At 53.5% G+C, this 26,497-nt stretch overlaps 2 protein-coding genes and 2 non-coding genes across 4 annotated transcripts; 2 read left to right on the forward strand and 2 right to left on the reverse strand.

Annotated features, from left to right (window-relative positions):
- Window positions 1-499: 499 nt before the first annotated feature.
- On the reverse strand, window positions 500-1,423 carry LOC126036808 (olfactory receptor 14C36-like). The gene has a single exon (XM_049797021.1). The coding sequence runs from the start codon at window positions 1,421-1,423 to the stop codon at window positions 500-502; it is 924 nt and encodes a 307-aa protein (XP_049652978.1).
- An 11,771-nt stretch (window positions 1,424-13,194) lies between these two features.
- On the forward strand, window positions 13,195-13,267 carry TRNAF-GAA (transfer RNA phenylalanine (anticodon GAA)). The gene has a single exon. It is a non-coding gene; the product is annotated as a tRNA-Phe (tRNA).
- Window positions 13,268-13,647: 380 nt separating this feature from the next.
- Window positions 13,648-13,719, forward strand: TRNAA-CGC (transfer RNA alanine (anticodon CGC)). Its single transcript has one exon. It is a non-coding gene; the product is annotated as a tRNA-Ala (tRNA).
- A 548-nt stretch (window positions 13,720-14,267) lies between these two features.
- Window positions 14,268-25,093, reverse strand: LOC126036870 (scavenger receptor cysteine-rich type 1 protein M130-like). Its single transcript, XM_049797083.1, has 14 exons — window positions 24,763-25,093; window positions 22,446-23,297; window positions 21,546-21,872; window positions 21,145-21,459; window positions 20,473-20,787; window positions 19,935-19,997; window positions 19,528-19,846; window positions 19,076-19,101; window positions 18,650-18,787; window positions 17,808-17,903; window positions 17,301-17,384; window positions 16,943-17,095; window positions 14,706-14,843; window positions 14,268-14,302 (listed from the first exon to the last, which is right to left on the reverse strand). The coding sequence occupies exons 1-14, from the start codon at window positions 25,091-25,093 to the stop codon at window positions 14,268-14,270; spliced, it is 3,192 nt and encodes a 1,063-aa protein (XP_049653040.1).
- Between the last annotated feature and the right edge of the window lie 1,404 nt (window positions 25,094-26,497).

Below are 26,497 nucleotides of genomic sequence, written 5' to 3' on the forward strand. Positions count from 1 at the left end.
CATGCTTGAAGAGCACAGAGGTCTTCCACCAACCAAAGGTTTCAGAAGGAAAGCATGGAAGTGGGAAGTCCAAGCGCTGGTGCTCCCTGGCAGTGCTGCTGTGCCGGGACTCCTTTCTTCTTCCTCTCTGGACACGAGCACGGATCGCTGCAGCTGCAGAGAAGGTCTTCGAGGAAGGGTCTCAGAAAAACAAGTCACTGCAGGGCCCTTTATTTTGGTTAAATACACAGAGGGTATGGCTCTTCATTTGCACAGCCTCCAGGTCACAAAAAAGCTGGATATATTGTGAATTAGAAACCAGAAGAAGTAAGACATTTCTTTGTGGAAAGCATTCAGAAAAGTAAAATAAAACAAAACAAACAAAAAAATCCCCAAACCAAAAGAATTAAAGAAGGCATGAAATCCAAAATATTCATAAAGGAAACACCAGAAGAGGCTGGGCCTGTAATGAGATATATTATGAGTAATATGCAAAAGACAACATGTAGTTTATTCCTTCTCAAAGGCACCCAGTGATTAGTTTTCTCAGGGCATCCTTGATCTCATGGTTTCTCATGCTGTAGATGAGGGGGTTCAAGACTGGAGGCACCACTGAGTATAACAATGCCACCAGCAGGTCCAAGGATGGGGAGGAGATGGAGGGGGGCTTCAGGTAAGCAATCACAGCAGTGCTTACAAACAAGGAGACCACGGCGAGGTGAGGGAGGCAGGTGGAAATGGCTTTGTGCCGTCCCTGCTCAGAGGGGACCCTCAGCACAGCCCTGAAGATCTGCCCATAGGACAGCACAATGAAAACAAAACACCCAAATGCAAAACAGATACAAACTGCAAGTACCCCAGCTTCCCTGAGGTAGGCATCTGAGCAGGCGAGCTTGAGGATCTGGGGGATTTCGCAGAAGAACTGGTCCACAGCATTGCCTCGGCAGAGGGGTAGTGAAAATGTATTGGCAGTGTGCAGCACAGCATAGAGAAACCCACTGCCCCAGGCAGCTGCTGCCATGTGGACACAAGCTCTGCTGCCCAGGAGGGTCCCGTAGTGCAGGGGTTTGCAGATGGCAATGTAGCGGTCGTAGGCCATGACAGTGAGAAGAAAATACTCTGCTGAGATCAAAAAGAGAAATAGAAAGACTTGTGCAGCACATCCTGCATAGGAGATGGACCTGGTGTCCCAGAGGGAGTTGGCCATGGCTTTAGGGACAGTGGTGGAGATGGAGCCCAGGTCAAGGAGGGAGAGATTGAGAAGGAAGAAGTACATGGGTGTGTGGAGGCGGTGGTCACAGGCTACAGTGGTGATGATGAGGCCGTTGGCCAACAGGGCAGCCAGGTAGATGCCCAGGAAGAGCCAGAAGTGCAAGAGCTGCAGCTCCCGCGTGTCTGCAAAAGCCAGGAGGAGGAACTGGGTGATGGAGCTGCTGTTGGACATCTGCTTCCTCTGTGCATGGGGTGCTCTCAAAGTAGAAAAAAGACAGTGAAGAGTCAGGGCATTATTCTCTGAGCAATACCAAAGCCATTTTCCATAGACCCTCCCATTTTTATACACACACAGACCCTTTTCCTTTTCTAGGAGACCTTCCTTCAGGTCTGTGGCTGGAGCCCAGCTTGGTGCTGGCCGAGTATGCAATGAAGAGCAGGGCCTCTGCCCATGGGCTCTTGAAAAGTCAGCCCTGCTCTGCAGCAGTGGGTTCATGGGATCGGTGGGGGAAAGGGCCAGTCTGGTGTCTGACTTTGTCAGCTGAAACCCCTCCTAACACAGAAGAGTTTGTCAGCATCTGCACTCTCAGTGCTAAGGAACCAGGAAGTTAGAAGTAGTTTAAGAGTTCTAGGGTTTTTTACAGCTGCCCACATCACCCCTGGGGAGTTTTCTTTGATCTCGGGAAGCTTCAGCATGTCTGCTGAACTCCGGGAGAACAGCATGGGCCAGGCAACTCAAGAGGATTGCCTGTGGCTTAGTGCAGAGAGAGGGGGAGCTGCTCTGTCCTTCTGTCTAGTTCCCACTTTCACTGTGCTTGCACGTTTCTAAGATGGGCGTTAATCACACTCCCATATTGTACCCTGAAAAGCCACCAGACACTGCTAAGAGCAGAGACGTCCACTGCAGACCACCAAATGTCTCCCCATTTCTCAAAGTCTCAGCACCCTGCTTCTAGCTAAGGACACACTGGGCTCATTTCACCAGTCCAAGAGCATTTCCTCAGTCATAGCATCTCTGAGCTTCTCCATGGGGCTTTCAGATCACAGAATGCTGCTAGGAGACAGGTTTGCATCCTGCAGGGCAGCTAACAGCTTGGAAGGACACTCGGAGGTGACAGGCAAGTGACCTGATGTGATGGCATCTCTGTAAGGGAGAATCAGCTCATTCCCCAGCCCCACAGACAGCACTGAGCATAACCCCTCAGATGATAGGAAAGCTGGGACACTTGTTCCCATGGACACAGCTGCATGGGAGGACCCACAAGATCAGTGTGTGACTCTGCAGCTGAAACTCCCACCCCAGAGAACCTGACAGCAGGAACAAGATAACAGTAACACAGACAAGTGGAGAACCAAGGAAAAAAGCAGTGATTGATTGGTTCAGAGAGGCAAGGGGAAAGGCAGCTGAAGTCTCAGGGAAGAGTAACCCTCGCCTAGTTGTGCATGCCACCTCCCAGGCACCAGCACAGCCAGGCAGTTGTTCTCAGTCCCTGTGCTCTACTTCAGGAGGCTCCTATCAGATTTACTGGTCCCTCAGAGTTATAGCTCAGGAGTCTCAGGAACTTATTCAAGCATGAAAAATCCTGCTTTTCTCCTGAAAATTCCCAAAAACTAGAACTCAGAAAACACAGACTCTGGAAAGCTCCTTAACTTTATACCAATCCCTGGTTTGTTCTTCCCCTTGAAAAGTGCCCTCAGAAATGTCCTGGGGGTGATCTGGAGCTGTGAGCAGCCCTGATCCACACACCACCCTCTTGTCAGCAGAAGGACGCTGCCTTGCTGCAAGTTGTGTTTCCACCCACAGCTTCTCCCCACTCTGCTGCTGGAGTTCCCCAGGAAGGCAGAGTACTTACCCTGACCAGCGGCAGAGTCCCTGCCCCAGCACACAGCCCCCTGGCCGCAAGGACCCTGCTCAGAAGGACAGCCCTGGGCACCCCTGGCTGCACACCCACCTTCACACTCTGCAGCCATCCCCGGGTGAAGGCAGCTGACATGCCCTGTCCCTCTGAGGGTGCACCAGGGAAGCTGTGCTCCAAAGCACGTCATTTTTCTCTGCTCTGCAGAAACTGTGAGAGTCCTCCTGACAGATCTCATAGGCTGTGGGATTCTCCAGCTTTAGGAAATCATTCCACAAATCACAGCCGCATTGCCCTGCATCAAGACACTTACCCTGTTAAGGGCTGTGAGGTTTTTTTCTCCAGGTCAGCTCTCCTCTCTCCTCCCACCCCACAATGCATTTAACAGCTCTCTCTGCCTCACTTCTCTCACCTCGGTGCCTGTGCTTTGCAGAGGAGCTACTCCTGGGCAGAGCTGTCTCTCGGCAGTGCTGCCTGCTTGCCATGAGCTCCCTCCAGCCCAGGAGCCCAGCCCAGCTCAGCAGCAGAGGACCAGCCCAAGGCATCCCTTTCTCTGCCCCCTCTGGGCTCCCTCCTGGTGTCCCTGGGTCTCCAGGGGAACCTGCTGGGAAACAGGCTGAAGCAAACACTGGTGTTGCCTACCTCATCTAGGGAGAGACACTTCTTTCCTGAAATAAAATTCTCCTCTCAAAGTTACATGTACATGCCACATTTTTTGGTTGTATTGTTAGACAGGATACCCAGAGAGAGGCAGACAGGGATCTCCTTTACCCCTGCTGAGGGAAGGGATCCATGGGTCAATGGAGGCATCTCATCCTGCATTTCTACTGAGGGCATTTGAAGGAGGTTCAACTCCCTCCCATGCACACTACAAAGCCACAGGAGGTGGGATTCCTCTTGCCTCAGTTCAGGTGTGAGCAAAATAGACACCTGCATGGGAGCTCCTTGTCTCAGCTCCCATCTGAATTAATGGAGAGCAAAGGCAGGAGTCAGGTGTTCAGACAGAAATACCTGGTGACATTTGAACTGCCAGAGATGGTCCAAGATACAAGTAGGTAACAGCAAAGTGTAATGGAGAAGTTCATTGACACAGGGCAACCTCTTGGGAATCCTGTATGATTCTGGTGGGAAATTGCCTTGTGCAGGTGACAGGGCAGCTTATGCCCAACTAAAGGCCAAAAGTACCTTCTCCTACTCCTTATCTTCATGGCACTTGATACAGGTATTCATATGAACGACTGCAGTCAAGTACTGTTGGAGTGGCGGAGGAATGCACGTAAGTTGACCCAATATGAGTGATAGAAGTGATTCAACTTTATTTGCATGGATAGCTCATGTTTATACAGTTTGCGATAATTATGCCTACTAGTCCTAATATGATTGGTACATTGCTAATGTTTATTCATTACTAAAACACACCCACTTGTGATTTGCAGCTATGCGTGTTCCATAACTTTCTCATGGGAACTTCTTCAAAAGTTACTTGTGAAGTTATGCCAAGGTCACGCCGTCCCTGTCTTTCTCCTGATAACAGCAAGACCAGCTGTTGTTTTTCTCCTGATATCAGTAAGGCCAGCTATTTTCGGCCAACGCCTAATCTTGCCGCTCAAACTGACATTCTTTCACACAGAACTCTGCTCGCACAACTTTTCTATAGACCCATGTCCTTTTTCATCAAGCCAATTCCCAACAATTCCCCCTTTTTTCTTTTTGTGCGAGTAGAGCTTGGTGTGTCAGCTTTGAGACTCCTTTTATCATGCGCCCATACACAATTCTAACTATTACACAGATTAATATCAATATACGCAACCACCGTAAGGCTTCTTTAATCCATGCCATTAGCCATGGTGTTATTCCGCCGAATATTGATTGTAACACCCCATCAAACCATTTAGTTTCTTGCTGGATCTTTGTGTATGTTTCTTCAGCCAATTTATCTGTTTGTGTATAGATTGAGGTAAAATTTTAACACCTGCTGTGTTGCCCTTTGCAAAGATCTATGAACACAATTAATTAAACACAGTAGAAACAACATTATACCTAATAAAATACATAAGCACAGAAAAAGAGGTTTGATTAATAGCTTTAGCTAGTGACACCCAAACATTCTTACTGTCCCATGGCGTTAACCGATGTGGATCAATCACCGGTGTCACTGTCATGCTGCTTACTACAGTCAGTGTGTTCCATATCAATCTCAGCATAAGGTTTCAACTTTATGGTTAAATCAGGAACGTATCTGCCAGACATGGATGATGTGATTTTTTTTGTCCAATTGCTGTCAAGGCTTGCCGTCCCGGTGCACTTAGTTGTCTTGTAGAAGGTAAGCTGTTGCTGCCCCTCAATAAATCCAGCAGCGGCTGTAAGTCTGTATTTGTAATACCACAAGGTCGAATCCACTGTAGGTCTCCGTTTAAATCTTTCTCCCTCTTTTTGTTTTTGAGCAATCCAGGCTTGCTTAATAACTTGGGATGCCATTTTCCTTAACAAGCTGAACAAGGTAAAATTATTACAATAGCTAAAATCACAGTAACTACAATAATGCCCATAATTCTTTGAGCCAACCTGTTACCCCTAATGACCCAGACCATGAGGACTATGAGGAAGATGAACCATCCATACATTCTTGTGCCATCTTGCTCCACGAACTCAGCCCAGCAATCGGTAGGTGCCAGCTTTCCGTGGGCGTCCCCACAGAGGCAACGACGGCCTCACCGTACACCAGCCCGATGCTCTTCGGAAAATCCCGGTATTTATACATTTGCAGAGAAACGGGTTTTAGCACACGTGGCCAGCGGGTGCCAAAAGTCCGCCTCGGTTGCAATCTATGACGCATGCGCTCGCTGGCCAGGCGCGCTGCACGAGTCATAGCCATCTTGTCTATTGGTTCGTGGGCTTTACGATACAGTTGCGATGCGCAGAGAATCTTGACCTGTTATGTTAGCCAAGGTGACCTATACATTAGTTTTTGGCTGAGGTGGTATTCATATTGCCACATCATCTATGATGCTCCAGATGATGATGGTCATGCAAATCGAACAGGAGTCCGTCGTGGGCCTGTATCTGTGGAAACACAATCAAACTCGTTCCCAGGTTATTAATGGAAATAGACCTTACCCCTAATTTTGGCTTTAACTAACTTTTACATTTACCCCACACTGTCTTCCCGTAATCACGCTATGTTTAATCAAATTATGCTTAACACACTTTTTACCTAAAGCAAGTTCTATATACAATAAGGCACGCTGTTCTAAAAACCTCTCTGAAGGACTCAGTGTCCGCTAGTAATACTCTATTAGTTAGAATCTGTCGGATCAGTGGCTTCAGCACCCGCCGGTGCCGTGCCAGTCGCCATTGGGACAATTCCGGGTCCAGCATCAGTGCGAAGCCATGGCTTGACCCACTTAGCCAGGATCTCCCAGTAAGTTTTACTTCTGCTGATCCACACCATTTCCCGGATTCTGGGTCCTTATACTTTACCATGATTCCTGTACTTTGTTGCGTCCTTTCTGCCTGTAAAAGAACATGATGCACTACCATTGGTGGGTCTTTGTGATCACCTGTCAATCTAAGATAATTTAGCACAAATAAGGCTTTGGCCAATCGTTCCTCTGGGAGTAAGCCCTGGGTTCCCCCTTTTTGTTTTTGCAGCATGTTCTTTTAGGGTTTGGTCGGCCCATTCGACAATAGCCTGTCCTGTGGGAAGATGTGGAATACCGGTACCGTGGTGAATTCCCCACAAATTACAAAATCGAGCAAATCGTGTAGAACCATAGGCTGGGCCGTTGTCCATCTTAATTTCTTTAGGCACACCCAGTACTGCAAAAGAAGCGTGAAGATGTCATTCAATATGTAAGGCTTTTCCTCCAGTTTGTGCCGTGGCCCACATGGCAGCAGGATAGGTATCAATACACACGTGCACAGAACGCTTTGCACCAAACCACGTGACATGGGTGAAATCCATTTGCCACAACTGCAATGGCAAAAGGCCTCATCAGTTAACCCCACAGCCCAAGCCCAGCCCTTCCTTTTGACAATATGGGCATGCTTTAACGATACCTTGGGCATCAGTAAGTGGTAAGTCAAATTGCTTTGTTAACATCCTAGCGGGTTGGTGCAAGAACGCATGTGATTGCCGTGCTTTGTTGAAAATGATTCCCTGGAGGAGGCTCCCATGGCGCTGCAACCAATTGGTCAGCTCTGCCATTTCCCGTTTCTCATCTGCACAGTGTTCTCATACCCAAGAGTTCTACCAGAGGGGTCATATCGCCATTAGTGATACCGCAAAGATTCCGCACCCACTGGATATCTCCCACAAGCTTCTGGACATCATGTAACGTTGAAATTTCTCATGTTATTTGAACCTTCTGAGGTTTAACATTGCTAGAATTTATGTGCCACCCCAAATACTTCCAAGGTGCTGTCTTTTGCACCTTTTTAGGAGTGATTATTACTCCGCGATGGCTTAAGATGTCCTGCAATTGAGTTAAAATCTCATCCTGTGGCAAGTTACTGAGGTAACTGCTTTCTTACAGGCTCTGATTCCCAGGCCACATACACCTGACACATCGTGGGGGAATTGCGCATTCATTGTGGTAACACGACCCAATGGTATCTCTTATAGGGTTCTGCCTTGTTAATTGATGGTGCCGAAAAGGCGAACCGTTCAGCGCCATCTAGGTGCAATCTTTTAGATCTATAATTAACAAATCCCATTCTTCTGGAAGCATAACTGGAGATGGCAAACCTGGCTGCAGGGCTCCCATACTGTGCATCACCGCATTCACAGCTCTGAGATCATGCAACAGTCTCCACTTCCCACTTTTCTTGGGAATGGTAAATATTGATTTATTCCATGGACTAGTAGAAGGAACAACATGTCCCGCTCTCAATTGGTCTTCAACTAACCCTTTTATTTTTAGCAACCTTTCAGAATTTAGCAGCTACTGATCAATCCAAACAGGCTCATCTGTTTTCCAGTTAATTTTCAGAATTGGCTACCCCTCAGTGACCGCTCCTAAACAGGATGCGTCACTAACATTGCCTTCATTTGGCTCAATAAATCACGGCCTACGAGGCCAAACAATTCAGTTAGGGTAGTCATGACATACGGACACGTCGTAATGTGTTCACCATCGGGGAACACAAATGTAATCGGTAGCTGACTTACTAAGGTGGCTTGTGTGCCCCCTATCCCTGCAATACCAAATTTTGGATTGATCGATGGCCATGATGGAGGCCAAATGCATCATGAAATAATCATAACATCAGCTCCTGTATTGATTGTCATAGGTTTCTTGATGACAACTCCATCAGGCCCTTCCAATTGTGCTACCTTTTCTGGTTTACCTCTTGTCGTGTCCATGGCAAAGTATACCTGCGGTTTCCCTGTGGAGCCGAATCCACCATCTCCATGTTGTACTTCACCTGGGTTCGGAACACACGACCTGAATGGAACTAATTGTGCTATTCTGGTACCTTTAGGAATAGAAACAGGAGGGATTAAAACATGAATCATAATTTTCACAGTCCCACAATAATCTGCATCAATAAGCCCTGGGAGCACCAGAATTCCTTCTAGAGCTGCTGAAGATTGCCCCATTAAAAATGCACTAAGTCCAAACCCCAATGGTCCCTTTATGTTGACTGCGGTTTCCACATCCACTCCGGAGCTTCCTGCGGTTGCGGATCTGGTGGTTACGAGGCTGCCTGAGGGCTGGCAGCTGAAGCCCCTTGCATTCGTGTCGTCGCGCGAGGGGCCTGCGCGGTCGGTGTAAAGTTTCCCTTCTTCCTGTATTCTTGGTGGTATGGTTATCTTTCTTACACTTGTTGCAGCACTTACTGTTAACAGTACCTGTACATTTGCTCCTAATGTGTCCACGTTTGCCACAGTTAGAACACTTGACCAAGGGTGTCTTACTGGCCTTGTGTTTCTTTGTAGCTCCTTGGAGAGCTGTGGCAGCATAGGCTACTTTCTGTGAGTCCACTGATCGATCCGTGTATTCTATCATATCAATGACGTCTGAATTTTTCGTCAAACTACACAATGCTTTGCGTGTCTTTTCAGTAGCATTTTCAAAAGCGAGTATTGAGGTATCAGCGTATCAGCAGAAAAAATGAATTGCAGTATTTGGTGAGTTAACGCAAATTTGATTCCGTACTGACTCACAGCATTCCTTAATTTCTCAATGACCTTCCAGTCAAACACCTCCCATTTTTTCTGTCCATTTGATGCAATAACTGGGAATGCTTAGAGCATAGTCCCTTCTATAATGGCATCTGTTATTACACCCCTCCAATGTCTCTGCCTTTCTTCTGCAGTGGCTATTACAAGCGGCTATTACAGGCGGCTCCGCGTCTATCACGGGTGCGGTTGGTTTCCCCGTCTCTTTTCCCCATTTCCTTTAACAATTCTAACATCGTCTCTTTTTGTTCTATTATTAGAGTAGCCAAGTCCTTGTTTGCATTATTTGAATCAGGGTGTATGCTAGGTATAATTTGTTCATGTTGAACGGTGGTATCTGAGGGCTGGTTTTTCGTAGGCAGATTTTTACTCACTCCCTGATTCTGTAGGGTTTCCTTTAATCGTACGGTTAGGGAGGCTTGGGAACTGTCGGATGGCTGATTAATATCGGCAGTCCCAGGGAGTGGAGCAGAAGTCAAGGGCACGAGAGTAGGCGAACAAGCTCCAAAAAGTCTCTCTCGCTGCATTATGTTTTTCTCCCCGCTTTTCCCTTTCGCTTGCGGTTGGAGAGAGAGAGCAGCAAAAGCAGACGCAGATGCTTTACGATCTGCTTTCATTTTTTACAGAGTTGTCTTAATCAATTTCCATAAAGTTGCAAGATCTTTAACTTCTTTAGACCCGTCACTAATTTCATCCCATAGGGAGGTTCCGATAGCATTCCGGGTACTAATCTCAGAAGCTGTACCCACACTAATTGAAAGGTTTCTGTCCTTGCTTCATTAGTTTTTTAGCTGATTTATCATCGTCAGTTACCATATCCCATAATACGTCTCCTAATCTACGCCATTCACTCTCCTTAAATAATAAATCCGGATTCTTAAAGCATCCCTTAACGTGACCCAGCGCGACTAACCCCGAAATTTGCTTAATGCAGTTTACTCCCCGCTTTTCTAAAAAGCACTGTAATAATTTTAGGGCTACCTCTTGATCCATTGCCGGCCGGCTTCTTGATACTCCTGGGTGCTACCTTGATTAAGGCACCTCGGTTAAAAAGTCTTTGCAGCCTTTTTCCAGTAGCCCTCACTGACGGCGAACCCCTTTTGGACGGTCCAGGCACGAGAGTTAACACACCAACCAAGACGATCAGCGTTCGGTTAATCTTTTGCCCCCCGGTCGCTGCTACCGGTGCTTCTCAGTGTCCGTCGCTCCAATTCCCCTTTCTTCGGTCCCCGTTCGGGCGCCATTTGTTGGAGCGGCGGAGGAATGCACATAAGTCGACCCAATATGAGTGATAGAAGTGATTCAACTTTATTTGCACGGATAGCTCATATTTATACAGTTTGCGATAATTATGCCTACTAGTCCTAATATGATTGGTACATTGCTAATGTTTATTCATTACTAAAACACACCCACTTGTGATTTGCAGCTATGCGTGTTCCGTAACTTTGTCATGGGAACTTCTTCAAAAGTTACTTGTGAAGTTATGCCAAGGTCACACCGTCCCTGTCTTTCTCCTGATAACAGCGAGACCAGCTGTTGTTTTTCTCCCAATATCAGTAAAGCCAGCTATTTTCAGCCAAGGCCTAGTCTTGTTGCTCAAACTGACATTCTTTCACACAGAACTCTGCTCGCACAACTTTTCCACAGGCCCATGTCCTTTTTCAGCAAGCCACTTCCCAACAGGGTTGAGCCCTTTTGAAATATTGCATGGGAGGTCCTATATCGTACAGGCAGGAATATCAACCCAGATTGGGGATGAAACATTATCTGAGTATGTAATAAGCCTGCAAAAACAACTTCGGGAGATAGAGAAACTGGTCTTAGGAACCAGAGCCCAAGGTCTTGGTGGACCGGTGCATGATATTAAGCCTGGTGATTATGTGTATGTGAAGTCCTTTACAGATCCACCTCTGGAACCGAAGTGGGAGGGCCCCTTCCAGGTGCTGCTGACATCCCATACAGCGATCAAGATGAAAGAACAGACCTCATGGCTACATCACACGAGAGTGAAGAAAGCCCCTAAGCCAAAATGGAAATCGACACCTGTGGGACCATTGAAGCTTCGTATCCAAAAACGATGATAGAGGTTCTTATGTCTCTGCTGAACGGTAACTTAATAAGTGCTTGGGAGTGGCCTTGGACAAATGCTTATTTTAGGTATACGGGAAATGCGGGAAACGATCTAAAAGGGATGAATTTGGCAACTGTTGTAATACATAATGATGAAACATAATGAACCACTTTTAAAAAGCAAAAGAATTTGCTTAGGGGAAAGAAAAGGGGGGAATTGATACAGGGAAATAACCATCTGCCTTTTGACCACTTAAATGTTTAATAATTCTGTTGGCCTTGTTTCTTCTTTTCCTGTTCGCTTGCCAGGGCCTGGCGCCTGTGGGGTCTGTCAAGGGTTAAGCTTATCAGGGACTGGTATTCCTCAAGGACTGACATGCCAGACAAAGGGCGTGATAAGGGGAACTGCAATGCTAGTCTTACCACAGAACTTGTTAGGACTTGTTAAAAACTGCTGAAATCACCAAGAAGAGAGCATGCATGAATGACTAAAGTTCACTAGAGGACAAAAGAAGAAGAGGAAGATAAGACCCCTGAAGAAGTAAATGACCACCAGAGACAGATCTGAGCCTATGCAAGATGACATAAACGATTTAGAACTGCTGACGCAAGGTTTTGAACTAACCCCACCCCAACTTATACATATGAATATTTTGTATTGTGTGACCCTATGAATATGTATGCTCTGGTGTAATAAATATCTGGCTGCTTGCTGAGACAGTGTGCAAGCTTTGAGGAGAAATCCCCTTGCACCCCGGTGCCGGAATAAACATGCCTGCTTCATAACTCACTCTCCGAGTTGTAAACTTTGTTCTACCTGTCAGCAGAGTGGGCCAAAAACACCCTTCCAGATTTCAAAGAGAAGAAATGCCAAGCCCTACCCCTGGGGTGCCCCTAAAAGGCCCTGGGGGTCATGGTGGACAAGCTGCACATGAGTCAGCAGTGAGCCCCTGTGGCCACGAAGGCCAAGACCAGCCTGCCTGTATGAAGAGAAGCATGGCCAGGAGATGAGGGGGAGGGACTATCCCCCTCCATTCACTGCTTGCTAGACCACATGCACAGCACTGCACTGAGTTTGGGGCCTCCTGCCCCCAGCACAGGAAAGACATTGATCAACGGGAGCAAGTTCAGTGAAGTGGCACCAATACGGTCAGGTGTGTGGGGGTGTGCACGGGGCTTGAGAACTTTCCACCTGAGGATAGGTGAGGGAACACTGTTCAGTACGGAGATGAGATGGCTTTGGGAAACTTCATGGGAGCATTTCAGTACCTATCAGGCAGTTAAGAAAACAGAGCCAGGCTCTTCATCATGGTGTATGGTGGGAAAATGAGAGGCAAGGGACAAAAGTTGAAAGAATGTTCAGGCAGGAGGTGAGGTCCATGACGTCATAACCATAAGGTCACTTATGCACTGGAAGAGGTTGCCCTGAGAGGTTGTGCAGTCCCAAACCTTGGAGGTTTTCAAGCCTTCTCTCCCCCTACATATGGTCTCCAAACATTGAACAGAACACTCTTGCTCGTGCAAGAAGGAAGCAAAAGCCTAAGGCACCAGCAAAAGCTCTGCCTCCCCTGGGCCCTCTCTTCCCTGTGAGAGAGGTCTTCCACCAACCCCACCCTTCTTCCACCTTCAGCTTTGGCAGCTGCCTGTGCCTGGCCTGCCCACTTGCCTTCACCACTCACCTTTGTAACTGAGTCATGACACATATCTTGGCACTCCCACTGTAAGCTGGCACCCACCCCACACCTGGAGTCGACCTGGCCATGGTGGCATGGAGAGGCCAGGTCCCCTCTGCCCAACACTGGGCACAGCTTTTCCCTGTGAATGTCCCCAGGGAGCTCTCTTCATGTGTGCGTCAGCCTGTGCCCTGGCAGGGGTGGGACTGGGACCAGGGCTGAAGTAGCTCAGCTGGGAGAGCGTTAGACTGAAGATCTAAAGGTCCCTGGTTCAACCCCGGGCTTCAGCAACGATTTTTCTCCTGTAGATTTTTGCAGAGACTGCCTGCCTGTCTTCTTCCAGCCTGCCCTGGCCCTCCTTGCTCCTTCACCCCTTGCCAGAGCACTGCCCTGCACTGTAGCTGCAGATCTGCAGGTTAGAATGAGCCTTCCTCTTGCACTGCAAGCCCCCAGACTTCCCCTGGACAGGACTCTCCATTCAGTGCTTCTTTGGGGGAGTCTCCAGATGTCCCTTCTTCCCTGCTCCACAGCACTTGGCATCTCTCCTTTGAGGGGTCTCTGCAAAGACCCTGTCTCTCTCCTCTTTGCCATTCTCAATGGTGCACAGACTGCTCCCCTTGTCATAGACACATCACGGGAGAAGAGCGTCTCTCCTGCTGGCAGGCATCAAGGGGATGTAGCTCAGTGGAAGAGCACCCACTTCGCATGTGGGAGGTCCTGGGTTCAATCCCTGGCATCTCCAGGGGTGGTGCTTTTGCCCTGACTGCCCGGCCTCAGGCAGGTGTGGGCTGGAGCTTGGGCACTGCTCCTCTCCAGGTCCTGTGGGCCTGCCCTGCCCACCCAGGGCTTGGCTGTGAGCTGGGCAGGGCTGTGGGATTCTCAGCTGGAGTTTTTCTTCCACCATCACCACTGGCTTGAGCAGAGCCTCAGCTCAGGGAACCTGGATCTGCTAAGGTCAGGCACAGCCCTGCAGAGGTGGGACTGGTAGGGCCAGTGCCCACCTCTTCTTCCTGGGGTGTTTGGTGACTCCATCCACCCTGTGCTGGTATGATCAGGGAGTCACAGGTCTGTCCCCAGCCATGCACAGGCAGTGAGGGCCTAGATGGTGCCTCGGCTGCTCCCTGGCAATAACCCCCACAACCAAAATGGGGCATGAGACATGGATTTTCACCGCAGGGTGCCCAGCACCCTGGTGAGCCAAAACTCAGAGAAATAAGGCTGCTCTCCTATGGGCTTTAAACAGCCCAGCTCTGCCCAGTATGGGGGCTGCAGTGCTGAGACTTGGGGGTCTCACTGTGACACCCCCTCAGGCAGGTCCTCGGGAGCTGCAGGAACAACCACAGGTCTGGGGTACAGCAAAAATCTTGCTTTGCTGCAGAGAATGGACCCAGCCTGCAGGGCCAGACTGTTCAGGTCCCCAAATGCCATGAAACAGGCTCTTCCTGCTCAGGTGTGCTGCCCCCCTCAAGCACACACAGGCCTGTGGCTCATCTCCCCCAGGAAGAAGAGGAAAATATCTGCCAGGTGCCAGAGTAAGGGAGAAATATTACACCTGTGGGAGGGCAGATCTGGCAGCCAGGTGGCACAGGACAGGCGCTGGGTTCCTCTCCCCAGTGCCCACTTGGAGCACCTTGAGTCTGCACATCAGTGTCCATACTGTCCATAGCCCCCACCATCCTGTGTTCAGAAGATAACACTCCCCCCTTCTTCTTTACTTCACTTTTATACCTTCCTTCTCTGAGGTGCACGGCTGGAGCTTGCCCCCATGGGAGTTCTCCAGGGAATGGAGGCTGTGTTTGTAGTGCCCATTTCTGTCACCCCTCACCGTGGGGGTCTCACCCTGGGAATGCTGCTCTCCCGTGGGGTCTGCCAGCAGGAAAGCTCTGGGGTATGGGGCAGAGGGATGTGTGTGCCTGGGCTTCTCCCAGATCCCCCCAGGATCACCACAGGGGTGGAGGAGCTCTCAGCAGGGAATGGGGCAATGCTGAAGTGGGAGAGGATGTTGGTGACAGGCACCTGCTCTCTGCTTCCCCTCTAGGGCCAGATCCTGCTGTTTGCAGCAGTACTGAGCTCCAGCAACTTCCCACATGGAACCCTGCCACAGACAGCCAAGGCACCTTCCAGCCCACAGCAGAGGAGCCTTTTGGGGAAGTGCCAGAGGGGTGTGGAGACCCACCAGCAGGAGGAGGAAGGGCAGTTCGGGTGCCAGGTCCTGCCCAGGTGTCAAACCCTTCTCCCCGCCTGGCTGCTACATAAGAAGTTTCTCTGCCCATGGGCGCTGGGAAGCTGAAAGCCACAGCCAAGGGAGAGGGACCCTGGCTCAGCTCCCAGCAGTGCCTCTTTTTTGGGGGGGGGAACACACAAAATCTCCTCTGCCATGGAAATGTGCCCATGTGAGCATCCTCTCAGATGAGCCCTTCTCCAGGCCAGAGACTGGACCACGGCTTTTGAATGTAGCACACATCTCCTGGGGATCTTCTCTTCTCCCCCTTGCCCTCCAACAGTGCTGGGGGAAAGGTGCTCCCATCCCCCCTGCTCCCATCCCTCTTGTACCTGCACACAAGCACCACCCTGACACAAACCCAAACTGACATCCCTTTCGAGGCAGCAGGAGGGCAGGGGTGGGGGCTGGAGGAGAGCAGGAGGAGGGGTCCCAGGTCTGCCGTGGCACCTTACAGCCTCTGCTCAGGAAGAAAGCAGCTCAGTGCCTTGACAAGAGTGCTCAGGGTCTGCAAGGGCCCAAGGCAGCAGAGGCAGCCCATGGAGACTGGGGTCCTGACAGAGCATGAGGAAAGGGAATCCCAGCCCCGTGTGTCCCAGAAAGCGGCTCTCTACCTTGTGCTGGGGCAGTGGGGAGCAGAGCTGCCTCCTAACCATTGTGGGAGGTAATCCATAGGCCATGTTCCCCCCTGGGGCTGGCTGGGATGTTCAGGGCACTGCAGCCACCTCAGGGCTCACTTCTGTGGGGCCACAGCCCAGGGCTTACCCTGACATGGCAGTTCTGTCATGGCCTCTGCACTGTGGGACCAGCTTGGCCCAGGCCCTGCCTGGGGCAAAGAGCAGCTGGGAAACCCTAGGGCAAGGAAATGGGTGCTCTCACTGAGGTGCATCACAGAACCTATCAGAGAGCCATTTTGACTAGAAACTGCCTGTGGCCAGTAGGATGGAAATGTCTCTGTGAGCAGGATTATTCCCCAGTGACCGTGGGCTCTCACAGCCCCACAGCCTGACCCCAAGCCTGCTGGCCCTGAGAAATGCCCATTTCCCCACCTCCATGCCTTTGTTCTCTGCTCCTCCTTCTCAGCCTCAGGAAGATGCTCTGACACTTGGGCAGGCAAGCACCAGCTCCGGGTCAAAGCTGAACACAGCTGTTCTATTATGAACAAAGATGATGCACAGCATAAAAAGGGGAATAAAAATAGAGGAAACTCCAGGCGGTTTCTGTTGCCCCTGAGCCAAGGGACATGGTTCCCTGGTGCTCACGGCTATCCCAGCTCCACAGACCTCTTCTCCCTCCTGGCTGCACCCAGCTGCACAGCAGGGATGGGCTCTCATGGCCTGGGGCTCCTGGACTGTTGTGCACAGAGCTCTGGTGTCACAGCCATTGTGTCCTCAGGGAAATGTGCCGGAGACACCTCTTCAGCATCATCATAGGCCATGCTCCCCAGGGACAAGGGCCACGTGCCTCCTTCAGCTCCAGGGACCCCAGCTCTTCTCCAGGAGTGCAGGCTGGTCCCTGCAAGCAGCAAGGCAGAACATTGCAGTTTGGCCCCATGGGGTCTCTACATCACCTTCCTCCCTGCTCCTCACCACATTCAGCTCCTTCTCCCTCCCCTAGTACCTCCAAGGAAAACTCCTGGGACAGGTTCCCCCTTCCCAGGAGGCTGGGGGCTCAGGACAGCAGTGACTTGGGTAGCACCAGGGATGGCACCCCAGGAACCAGCAGTGCTAAATTTCCCTCTCACCTCCGGGTGCATCCCTGGGCTCTGCTCTTTCCGCTGGCTCCCTGGGCATTTCCCTCTCTCCCTGCCCAGGGGCAACATCCTCCTCTGGACCAGAAACCTCCCTGGCATCATCATAACCATCTGCTGGGTCACCTCCAGGCGGGACAAGAACATCTGAAAAGAGAGGGGAGCTGGTGACAGTCAGAAGATACATCCTGCAGAGCAGAGAGAAGATGTGCAGGGACACAGGGCTGAGACACTGCTATTGGCAGCACCACAGGAGCCCCCCATGTCCTCCCCATCTCCAGAGGTGACACGGAGTGACACCTCTGTCCATCACATGTCTTCAGGGAGATCAACTCCTTCTTGCCTCTGTTACCTGCTGCTGATCCCAGACCATCCTCCTCCTTGCTGACCCCAGGGTAGGGCTGCAGCTGGGTCAGGGTCTCCTCTGAATAGGAGCCTGGAGAGATGCACAGTGGGTATTATGAAGTGAGCCCCACTGACCTGCCTCGTGGTCAGTGCTGCTGGGGCAGGGGGACCCACAGAGCTGGGGCTGCATGGGGAGGAGGGCTGGGAAATCACCCTGCCTCCCTGGGGCAAACCCTGTCTCAAAGGTGCTCCCAGAGCTGCCCTAGGACAGCCCTTTCCTTCACTCCACGCATGTCACATGGGGTGGAGGGGCAGGAAGAGAGGGGCTGTCCAGCTGGGACAGGCAAAGCTGGTTGGGAGGAAGCTCCCCTCCCAGGCCAGGACCTGGATGCTGTCCCCACAGACCACATGGTCCCAGCATCACAATGGGCTGGGGTCTTCAGGGAATCAGCCCTGGGTTGGGGCCAGTGGAAAGGGTCCTGCAGATGTACGTCCAGGGAGGACCCACACCCACCTGAGCGACCAAACCTCGCCTGCTTCTCCCACACTGGGCTGTAACCAATCTCCTCGTACACAGCCTCAGGGAACATCTCCTGAGCACTCCTGGAGCCTGGGGACAGAGGTAGGGCTGGCACAAGGACAGGCAGAGGGGCAATGGGATCACACTGCGCTCCCCCAAACCTGTTCCTTGGGCCAGCCCAGCACTGGCCAGACAGCACAGTCCCACTGCACGGTCCAGGCACAGCTGCCACATCCCCAGTGAGGGCAACATCGCTGTGGAGATTATCTGGGGCAGCGTCACCCTTGCATCATCCCATCAGAGACAGTGCTCATGCCCCTCTGGCCCCAGGGTCATGCAACCCTTCTCTGACCCTGGAGCAGCTCCCATGTTTTCTCTCCACCTGGAGCTTTCCCCTAACTGTCCCATGGGTCTAGGGTAGGGCCCATGTCCTGCCAGGGTCTGCACAGGGCTGGGCAGAGGGGACAGCCTGGGGGCCTGACACCATGGGGACAGACCATGCTACCCTGCACTCCTTCCATCATCTCCCTTGTCCCAGAGCATCCCCAGCACTACCCAGAGCACTGCCAGCCTTGGCCATCTCCTCTCTGCTCACATATATCCCAGCTCCACTCTGCCATTTCTCTCCTTGCCCCATCGCTACCTCCCCCCACCTCTGGGCTCTCTCCACCCCTTGCTGCTGGTGCCCCACGGCCAGCCAGTCAATGGTGTGGTGCATGGGACAGGTGGAAGCCCACGGTCTCATCCCCCCAGCTCTGCCTGTGCCCCTCACTGACACCCTGCAGCCCTTCCAGGAGGTATCTATCTTCCCCTGGGACCGCTGTGGAAAGACCAACCTCTGCGCCCAGCCCTGGTGCTTAGCGCTTGCCCAGCCAGGAGGGCCAGGAGCAGGCAAAGAAGGACCCCCAGGATGATGCAGATGATGACGGGCACTGAGACTCTCCCGCTGACAGTCGGACGGCCCCGGGGGGAATCTGTGTGGGCAAGAATATGGAAAGGCCAGCAGCAGGCCTAGGTGAGGTGGAAAAAAGCACCATTCCTGACCCCCATCAAACAAAGCAGCAGGGGGTGGAGGGCCCCAGGGATGAGCGATGGAGAAGCTCCTACCCTGATGAGTAAATTACAACTTTCCCTAGCCCCCTCACCACCAGACCAGTGCCTTCTCCTGGGAGTTTCACCCCTCAGCAAGGAGCCCCTTCCACCCAGCTGTGGGTCACAGTCTGGCCCTGGGGATACCCAGCCCCGGGGGGAAGACAAGTTACCTGCTTGGGGTGGGGATGCTGCTGTCCTGGGTGTAGCTGCAGAGGAGAAAAAGGAGAGTTGGGCAGAGAGGGTGGGTGTGCGGGTACCAGGGAGCCTCCTCCCCAACACACCGTGTGTGTGTCTGTGGATGTCCCTGACACATCCTACCCAAATTGCCCCTCCTATAGTGCTAGAAAGAGAGGCTGGGAAAGGGCTCAGTGCCTCTGCTCCGGGTGGCAGGCAGGATGGCACAGGCAGCCCAGGGGATAATCCTGGGTCTGCAGGGCCCCGCGGGCAATGGCCAGAACACATCCAGTTCCACCAAGGCTGCTCCCCACTTGGCACCAGGGTCCTGCACTCTGCAGGAACATTCTTGCTCTTGGGAGGTCAGGGGCCATGCTAGGACCAAGGGGGCAAAAGGCCTTTCCCAGCTCCCTGCCAATACCCGAGCAAGGGGTCCCAGACCTGCCACTCACCTGAGCAGTTCACGGCAGCGTCCTCTTTATGCCGGCAAGCACCACCATCCCCAGGCCGAGCCCAGCAGTCCTGCAGAGACAGCTCTGTCCCACGGCACTCCACCTGCTCCAGCCAGATGGGGCCCGTCCCCATCCCAAACGCAGCCTCATGCAGGGCAGACACTGCCGGGCCACAGCCCAGCTGCCTGCACGCCACCTCAGCATCCCGCATGTCCCAGGAGTCGTCGCACACCGTCCCCCAAGCGCCACGGTGCCAGACCTCCACTCTGCCCGAGCACCTGCCCTCACCTCCCACGGCACGAATCTTCTCCCTGTCTGGAGAAGGCAAAGACCTCCCATGGCACTGAGAGAGCAGGCAGAGCCCTGCCAGACAAGAAGCATCCACAGAGGAGCAGCTCCCTACCTGTGCATGTCGTGGAGTTGGGGCACGGGGCCAGCGGGACCGAGGGCATTTCTGGGCGTCTCCCTGAAGAAGGAAACACTGTGGTGAAAGGGCTGGTTTGGGAGATTGTGCAGAAGAGAGAAGGACTGATCTCTGCTTGTGCCTCCCTCTGCCATCTCGATCACGCCAGCAACTGAACCCTGGTCATTCATGGGACATGTCCAGGACCGTGGGGGGACTCCAACTGCTCAGCCCCAAAAGGTCCCTGTTTAACAGAGCAGCAGGAACGTGTCTATGGAGGGGAGGCTCTTCTGAACCCTGTCTGGTCTCTTCTGAGACCTCACCTGGAGATGCCTCTGCCTCCCCCAGGTGCTGCTGGCAACCTGGGTGGCAACTGCTGCTGGACCTGTGTGGCTGTGATGGCTTTTCTGCCACCAGCAGCAGAAGGGACTGACATGGAAAGGAAAAGCCCCTCCAAGCTCTTTTTCTGCATTTGGCTGTGCTCAACAGGGAGCAGGAGCTAGAGTGACACTGGGGTGCCCAGGTGGCTCAGAGTTACCATTGCAGGTGATGTGGATCTCCTCTCGTGAGTCTTCACATGACTGTGGGTTCCAGGGAGCAGAGGGACACTGCCAGAAGGAGCTGGTTTTCTCCCCACACTGCACGTTATCCAGCCATGTAGGGCCAGACACCCTTCCATAAGACAGGGGTGTTTCCAGAGTTCCTCCATCCCCACAGCCCAGCTCCTTGCATGCCAGCGACACCGTGTCAAGAGTCATTGAGTTGGAGCAAATGCTGCCCCACGTTCCATTGTAGAAAATCTGCAGGCGCCCGGAGCAGCCATCACTGTTCTCCAACCTCAGGGCCACGAACTCTGGGAGGAAAGGCACCAAGGGGAAACAGGCTGGTCTGGGGCTGTGGGAGCCAGGACACCTCTGCACCCCCCAGGCCCACAGCTGGGTAGGGCCATGGCCAGTACGTCCCCCTTGCACCCAAGGGTAGAGAGAAGCCCCTGATGGACAGACACCCCTGCCCTTCCTGCTAGTCCTCGGGGACGGCTGAGCTCCCCAGGGACCCACAGTGGGACTGAGGGTACCCGTGCATGGGTGTCCACAGGACATGCTTGGGCAGGAGCTCAGAGGCAGCCAGGGACAGCCTTGGCCATGCCCGCCTCTCCTTGTGTCCTGGTCTCCACGGGAGCCAAGCTCCCACTACAGCTCCCGGCACAGACCTGAGCAGACGACTCCCGCATCCTCTTTGTGCCCGCAGTCGTGGTGCCCCCAGGGCCCGGCAGGGCAGTCCCAGAGAGCAGCTTCAGCCCCAGAGCAGTTCACGCCATCCAGCCAGATCTGCCCGGAGCCTTCCCCAAACTGAGCGGAGCCAGCTGCCTCCACTGCCCCTCCACAGTCCAGCTGGTGGCAAACGACGGCGGCATCAGACAGGTCCCAGCCATCATCACAGACAGTCCCCCAGATGCCCTGGTAGTAGATCTCCACTCTCCCAGCACAGCGCCCGGACCCGTTCACCAGCCGGACCCTTTGGCTCCCTGTAGTGGGTAGAAATCCCAGTTGCTGTCAGGGGTTGGCTGCCCACCCACCCCATCACCCGGGGGGCCCATGCAGCGCCACTTACACCAGCAAATGACTCCCACGTCCTCCACAACCCCTGCCGCCGGTGCACTCTCGGGCAGGGAGGTGTTGCAGAGGGCCAGGCTGGCCTCATGCCCTGTGCACCGGACCCCTCGCAGCCCCACGGGACCCGTCCCTCGCTCAGGCTTTGGGGGGTTGTAGGCTGTCCCTGCGTCTCCGCACCGCAGCTGCCGGCACACCACGCTGGCCTCCTGCACGTCCCACTGGTCATCCAGGACTCTGCCCCATGTCCCATTCTGGAAGATCTCCACTTGTCCATCGCACCGGGTCTCTCCACCAACCAGCCGCAGGGATGCAAAGCCGGCTGAGCCTGGGGAGAGCAGAGATGCCACAGACATTGGTGGTACCGGGGAGCATGGCATCCTTCAGGGATGAGGGCGAGGGCAGATTTTCCGACCAAACATGGCAAGATTGAGCCTTTTGCTGATGAGAAGCGAGGGCAAAATCCTCTCTGCAGCTCACACCCAGGTCTGCTGTTGGTGGGGGCACCCAGGCACCTGCTCCCTGGGTGGTGGGATGAGGCTCTGCAGAGCTCTCTCTGGGGATGGGATGCAGTTGTCTGCAGCCAGAGGGATGGAGCACAGCCCTGCAGCCCTGCTCTGGGCTTGACCCACAGTAGGAGAATGGAGGAGCCCAGGCCTGGTGGTGGTGCTGGAGCCTAAGCCACTGCCCTGGGGGCAGATGCCTGCCTCCGTTCAGCCCTCAGCTCTCCCAAAGTAGATTGGTCACTCTGAGCAGGTAAAGCCCTCCAGATGGCTCCTGGGGAAGCCAGGTTTTCTCCAGGGAGAAATTCAGCCTTGCACTGCCGCGGGACCCCTGCTTTGGGTGTCCGTGTCACTCACAAAGGGCAAAAGGAGTTATGCAGCAATTTTCCAGCACTTACCTGAGCAAACGACAGCAGCGCTGTTCCCGTGGGAGCATGGTGAGGCCCCCAGGGTGATCACTGGGCACTGTCCCAGATGGGTTTCTGTCCCGTCACAGTGGAATGAGTCTCTCCAGACAGGGACAGTTCCTCTCCCAAAATGCTCTCCTCCAGGAATGGACTCAGCAAACCCACAGTTGAGTTGACGACAGAGAACATGGGCATCCGAGAGATCCCAGCGGGAGGCACAGAGAGTCCCCCAGGTCCCCGACACCTGGACCTCTACCCTCCCTGCACATGCTGTGCTGCCGTTCACCAGCTTGAATCCTGTGTATTCTGGGGACAGAGGAGGAGAAGAGAGGTTGGATTGGTGCTCACGTACCGTCAGTAGCTGGCGGAGACGCCAGAGGGACAGCATGCCTTTGTTCGCCTTCTGCACTATTTTCATGCTGCACACAATCCCATCTTCCCTCCTGTCCTCACACCTGTCCCAGCACGGTCCTTGCTCTGTTCCCCAACCCCTGGCACAGACCTGGTGTTCAATACCCCTCCCTGAGTCCTTACGTGTGCAGGTGACAACCGCGCTGTTCACATGGGTGCAGGGCTGGTCCCTGGAGGACCCTCTGTGGCAGGAGATGAGGCGGGATTCATTTCCTACACACTGCAGCTCTCCATCCCAGATGGGACTGACCCCTTCTCCAAAGTGAGCTGGCCCAGTGACAGGCAGGGCCACGCCGCACTGCAACTCCCTGCAGACAACATCAGCAGCGTTGGGACTAAAATGTGAATCACAGACAGTTTTCCACTGGTCCTCATCATGGATCTCCACACGTCCTGAGCAGTGGCTCTTCCCTTCCACCAGCTGGACAAATCCTGGAAAAAAACAAAACAACTGGGAGTTCCCAGAGACCTCTGGCAGTTAAATGCCCACATCCTGCATCATCTCCAAGCAAGCCATGACCAAACTGCCCATTGCACATTCCAGAGGAAGTTGTTGTGGGAGTGTTGGTGACACAGGCACATCTAGACCCCCATGCACCCCATCTCTACACCATAAGAGCACTTGTGGGTATGTGTCTGTCGCAGACTCACAGCCACAGGTCCTGCTTAGACAAACTGCTCCCGCCCAAGGTCCCCTGCGTTGCCTGGTGTGGTCTCCCCAGCACTGCAAAAGTGTGAGCAGTTTGGATCCAGGAGAACTGGCCCAGATGATAATGACTGCGGCAGCCTGCTCAGCCCCTGCAGAGCTTGGGACCAGGCAGGACCATCACCCTGATGCAACCAGAAGCACCCCTTGATCCCAGGGGTGTTCCTGGGGTGTTGGAAGGTTCATTTGAGGTGGAAGATGTCACAGAGCATGGAAATGGTGCAGCTGCCATCATGCCTGGTGCCTGTCCAGACCACTCTGATGTCTGCTCAAGGGGAGGGTATCCTCAGCCAGGGACACAGTGCTATGCCTGGAGGTGTCTTCAACCCAGATAGATGGCCGGACAGAGGGGCAGGAAATTCGCATGACCCCTTGGGCCCATACTGCCTCTCAGAGACCAGCAGGCACAGATGAGGATCAGTAACTGCTGCCAAAGCCCCCATGTCATGGGGCAGTGTGGGGAGCCATGAGCAGGCAAGAGAGATTGGGCAGTAGGTCAGCACTGCCTGCATGGTGTCATGTCCCCATGGGGCTGTCACAGCCCCAGGGATTTCTCAGTGCCAGCCTGTCACTGTGGGGGTACAGGAGGGAGCAGCCAGGGTCAAGCAGCCACCAAGCCCTGAGGCCTCACAATGCTGGTCCACACAGCCGAGCCCTGGGCACAGGCAACAAAGGCATTTGTGGCCACCCTGCTCCATTCCCCAGGGCCCAGCACTCATCCTTTCTGAAAAGCCCATTTCATTCAGTTGAGGTACTCATGCCTGTGAAGGGGAATGACCCAGGAGGATCAGCCATCTCATGCCATTCCTCCAAAGCATGGAGTGCCGAGCAAGTACCCCCGGGTGTCTCCAGCACAGGGACCCTCAACATTGTTGGCTGAAAACTGGCAGAATGGGTGGAGACCAATGAAGCCCAATGGACACCCCAGGGCAGGGATGGAGGATTCATCTGCGGCCCAAGACACTGCCTGAGGGTGACTGAGACACTCTGGCAAGGACAGTTCACCCTATAGTAGGCTCCCTCTGGGCCTTCCCGAAGGACTGGGGCAAACAGCAATGACAGTCCCAGCCTGGCAGTTAGACCAGCATCACTGGGCCCTACTCCGGTGTCCACTCGTTGCTCCCCGAGGGCACAGCCAAGGCCCCTTCCCCCATCCCAGTCCCAAAGGTAGGCAGCAGCTTGTCCCCTTACCTGAACACATCACGCCAGCATCGTAAGTATGAATGCAGTAGTGTTTACCCCATCCTCTGTGTTTGCAGTCAGACAGGGCAGACTCGGTGCCTTTACAGTCAACAGCATCCATCCAAATGGGGCCAGATCCTGCTCCAAAGTATCCATACTGAGGAGCTCCAACAGCAGACCCACAGCCCAGCTGCTTACAAACCACAACTGCATCGTTCATGCTCCAGTAGTGACTACACACGGTCCCCCACTTGCCACCATGTTTCACCTCCACTCTTCCAGCACAGCGCCTGCCGCCATTCACCAGCCTCACCTCCGCAGCCCCTTCAAACACCAACATGGGATGGGTCAGGAGAGTGCTAAACCCCAGCACTGCAGGTCTGGGGCAACCCCAGACCTGGGCTGATTCAAAGGTACAGGGGCAGGAGCCCTCTCCCCTCCAGGCTGTCCCTGGTGCAGTGCAGGTGTCCCTTCTATCCCCATGGTCTCTGCAAGGCTGTGGGTGTACAGTTCCAGCCCAGTTGGGTCACTCGCCGTCCCACTGCACAAGGACTCCCAGACACCTGCCCCCGCATCCACACCCACACCCACACTGCCCAACGCTGCACTGAGAACCCACTACTCCCTAGCCCAGCACCCCCTCAACAGCTCCATGTATGCAGGCCTGCAGCTTCCAGCACCAGCCTGCTCCTGCCCCAGCACCATCCAAACTCACCCCCAACCCCAGGGCCTTCTGGGTTCCCAGGGAGCACTGAGATGATTCTGAGGATCCCCCAACCCACGTCCCCTCCTCGCCCCTGGTGTCAGCCCACTCCCTACACTGGGCCAAGGTCCCCAGGAAGAATGTCTCTCTACTGTAGATGCCCCGGTCCCCTTCTCTCTGTGGGGTCCAAACTGCTCTCAGGGGGTCAGGGGTCCCCTGGACCAAGGGGGCAGTGAGCAGCACACAATCCTTCTGAGGTACCCTAGAGCTCAGCAGTGCCCTGGGCATCTCTGGGTGCTGCCAACACCAGCTAGGCCACCACCAGCTCCAGAGGTACAGTGCTGGGGAAAAGGGGATCCCAGAAGGGTACCCCAGGACAGGGTGTCTATCAATCAAGGCAGGCACAGGCTGCCCTGAACACTGGAGCCCTGGAAAAGGAGATATTCTCACCCACCCAGATGGGCACAGGGAAAGGCACAGGGTCCATGGACCTGAGCACCTTCTGCCCCTCATCTCAGTAGCAGCTGCAAAGAAACCTCATTCCCAGAGAAATGCCAATGACCACACTGGTACCTGCAGGCCCTGGGCTGTGGGACAAAGGAGTCGGCACTTACCCCTGCACAGCTGTACCCAGAGGAGCAGCCACAGCATCTGAGGGGACAGGAGTCCCTCGGTGCCCATTCTGAGCCTCCTGCCCTGCCAGAACATCCCTGCTACGTTACATTCCCTGCCACGGCTCCTGGGGACTCATGGAGACAATGACGACGGGAGGGCAATATATATCTGCAGATGCCAGCCCAGCTACAGGAGGAGCCAATCGAAGCAGCAGCACCTTTTTAGACATTATCGGGAGCGATCTCCCCTCCGACACAGCCCAGCCCTCCAATGAACTTCTCCAGCACTGTTCATGACCATATATGAGAGATGGCTCCGCTACAGGTGTCACGTCACTGTGGCAGAGGGCCGTCACAAGACAGGGCCCGTTGTGGGGGGAAACAGGCTTTTCACCCCCTGAACCGTGCCGTGTGGTCTAGGAGCACT

This window comes from Accipiter gentilis, unplaced genomic scaffold (genome assembly GCF_929443795.1).
Source record: "Accipiter gentilis unplaced genomic scaffold, bAccGen1.1, whole genome shotgun sequence".
Taxonomy (NCBI): domain Eukaryota; kingdom Metazoa; phylum Chordata; class Aves; order Accipitriformes; family Accipitridae; genus Astur; species Astur gentilis.

Coding starts and splice junctions, on each gene's coding strand:
- LOC126036808 (XM_049797021.1), bottom strand. CDS start 1,423: ATGTCCAACAGCAGCTCCATCACCCAGTTCCTCCTCCTGGCTTTTGCA.
- LOC126036870 (XM_049797083.1), bottom strand. CDS start 25,093: ATGTTGGTGTTTGAAGGGGCTGCGGAGGTGAGGCTGGTGAATGGCGGC. Junction 21,873..22,445: donor CGCTGCTGTCGTTTGCTCAG/GTAAGTGCTGGA, acceptor TGCTCTCCCCAG/GCTCAGCCGGCTTTGCATCC. Junction 18,788..19,075: donor AGCATCCCCACCCCAAGCAG/GTAACTTGTCTT, acceptor TTGCCCACACAG/ATTCCCCCCGGGGCCGTCCG.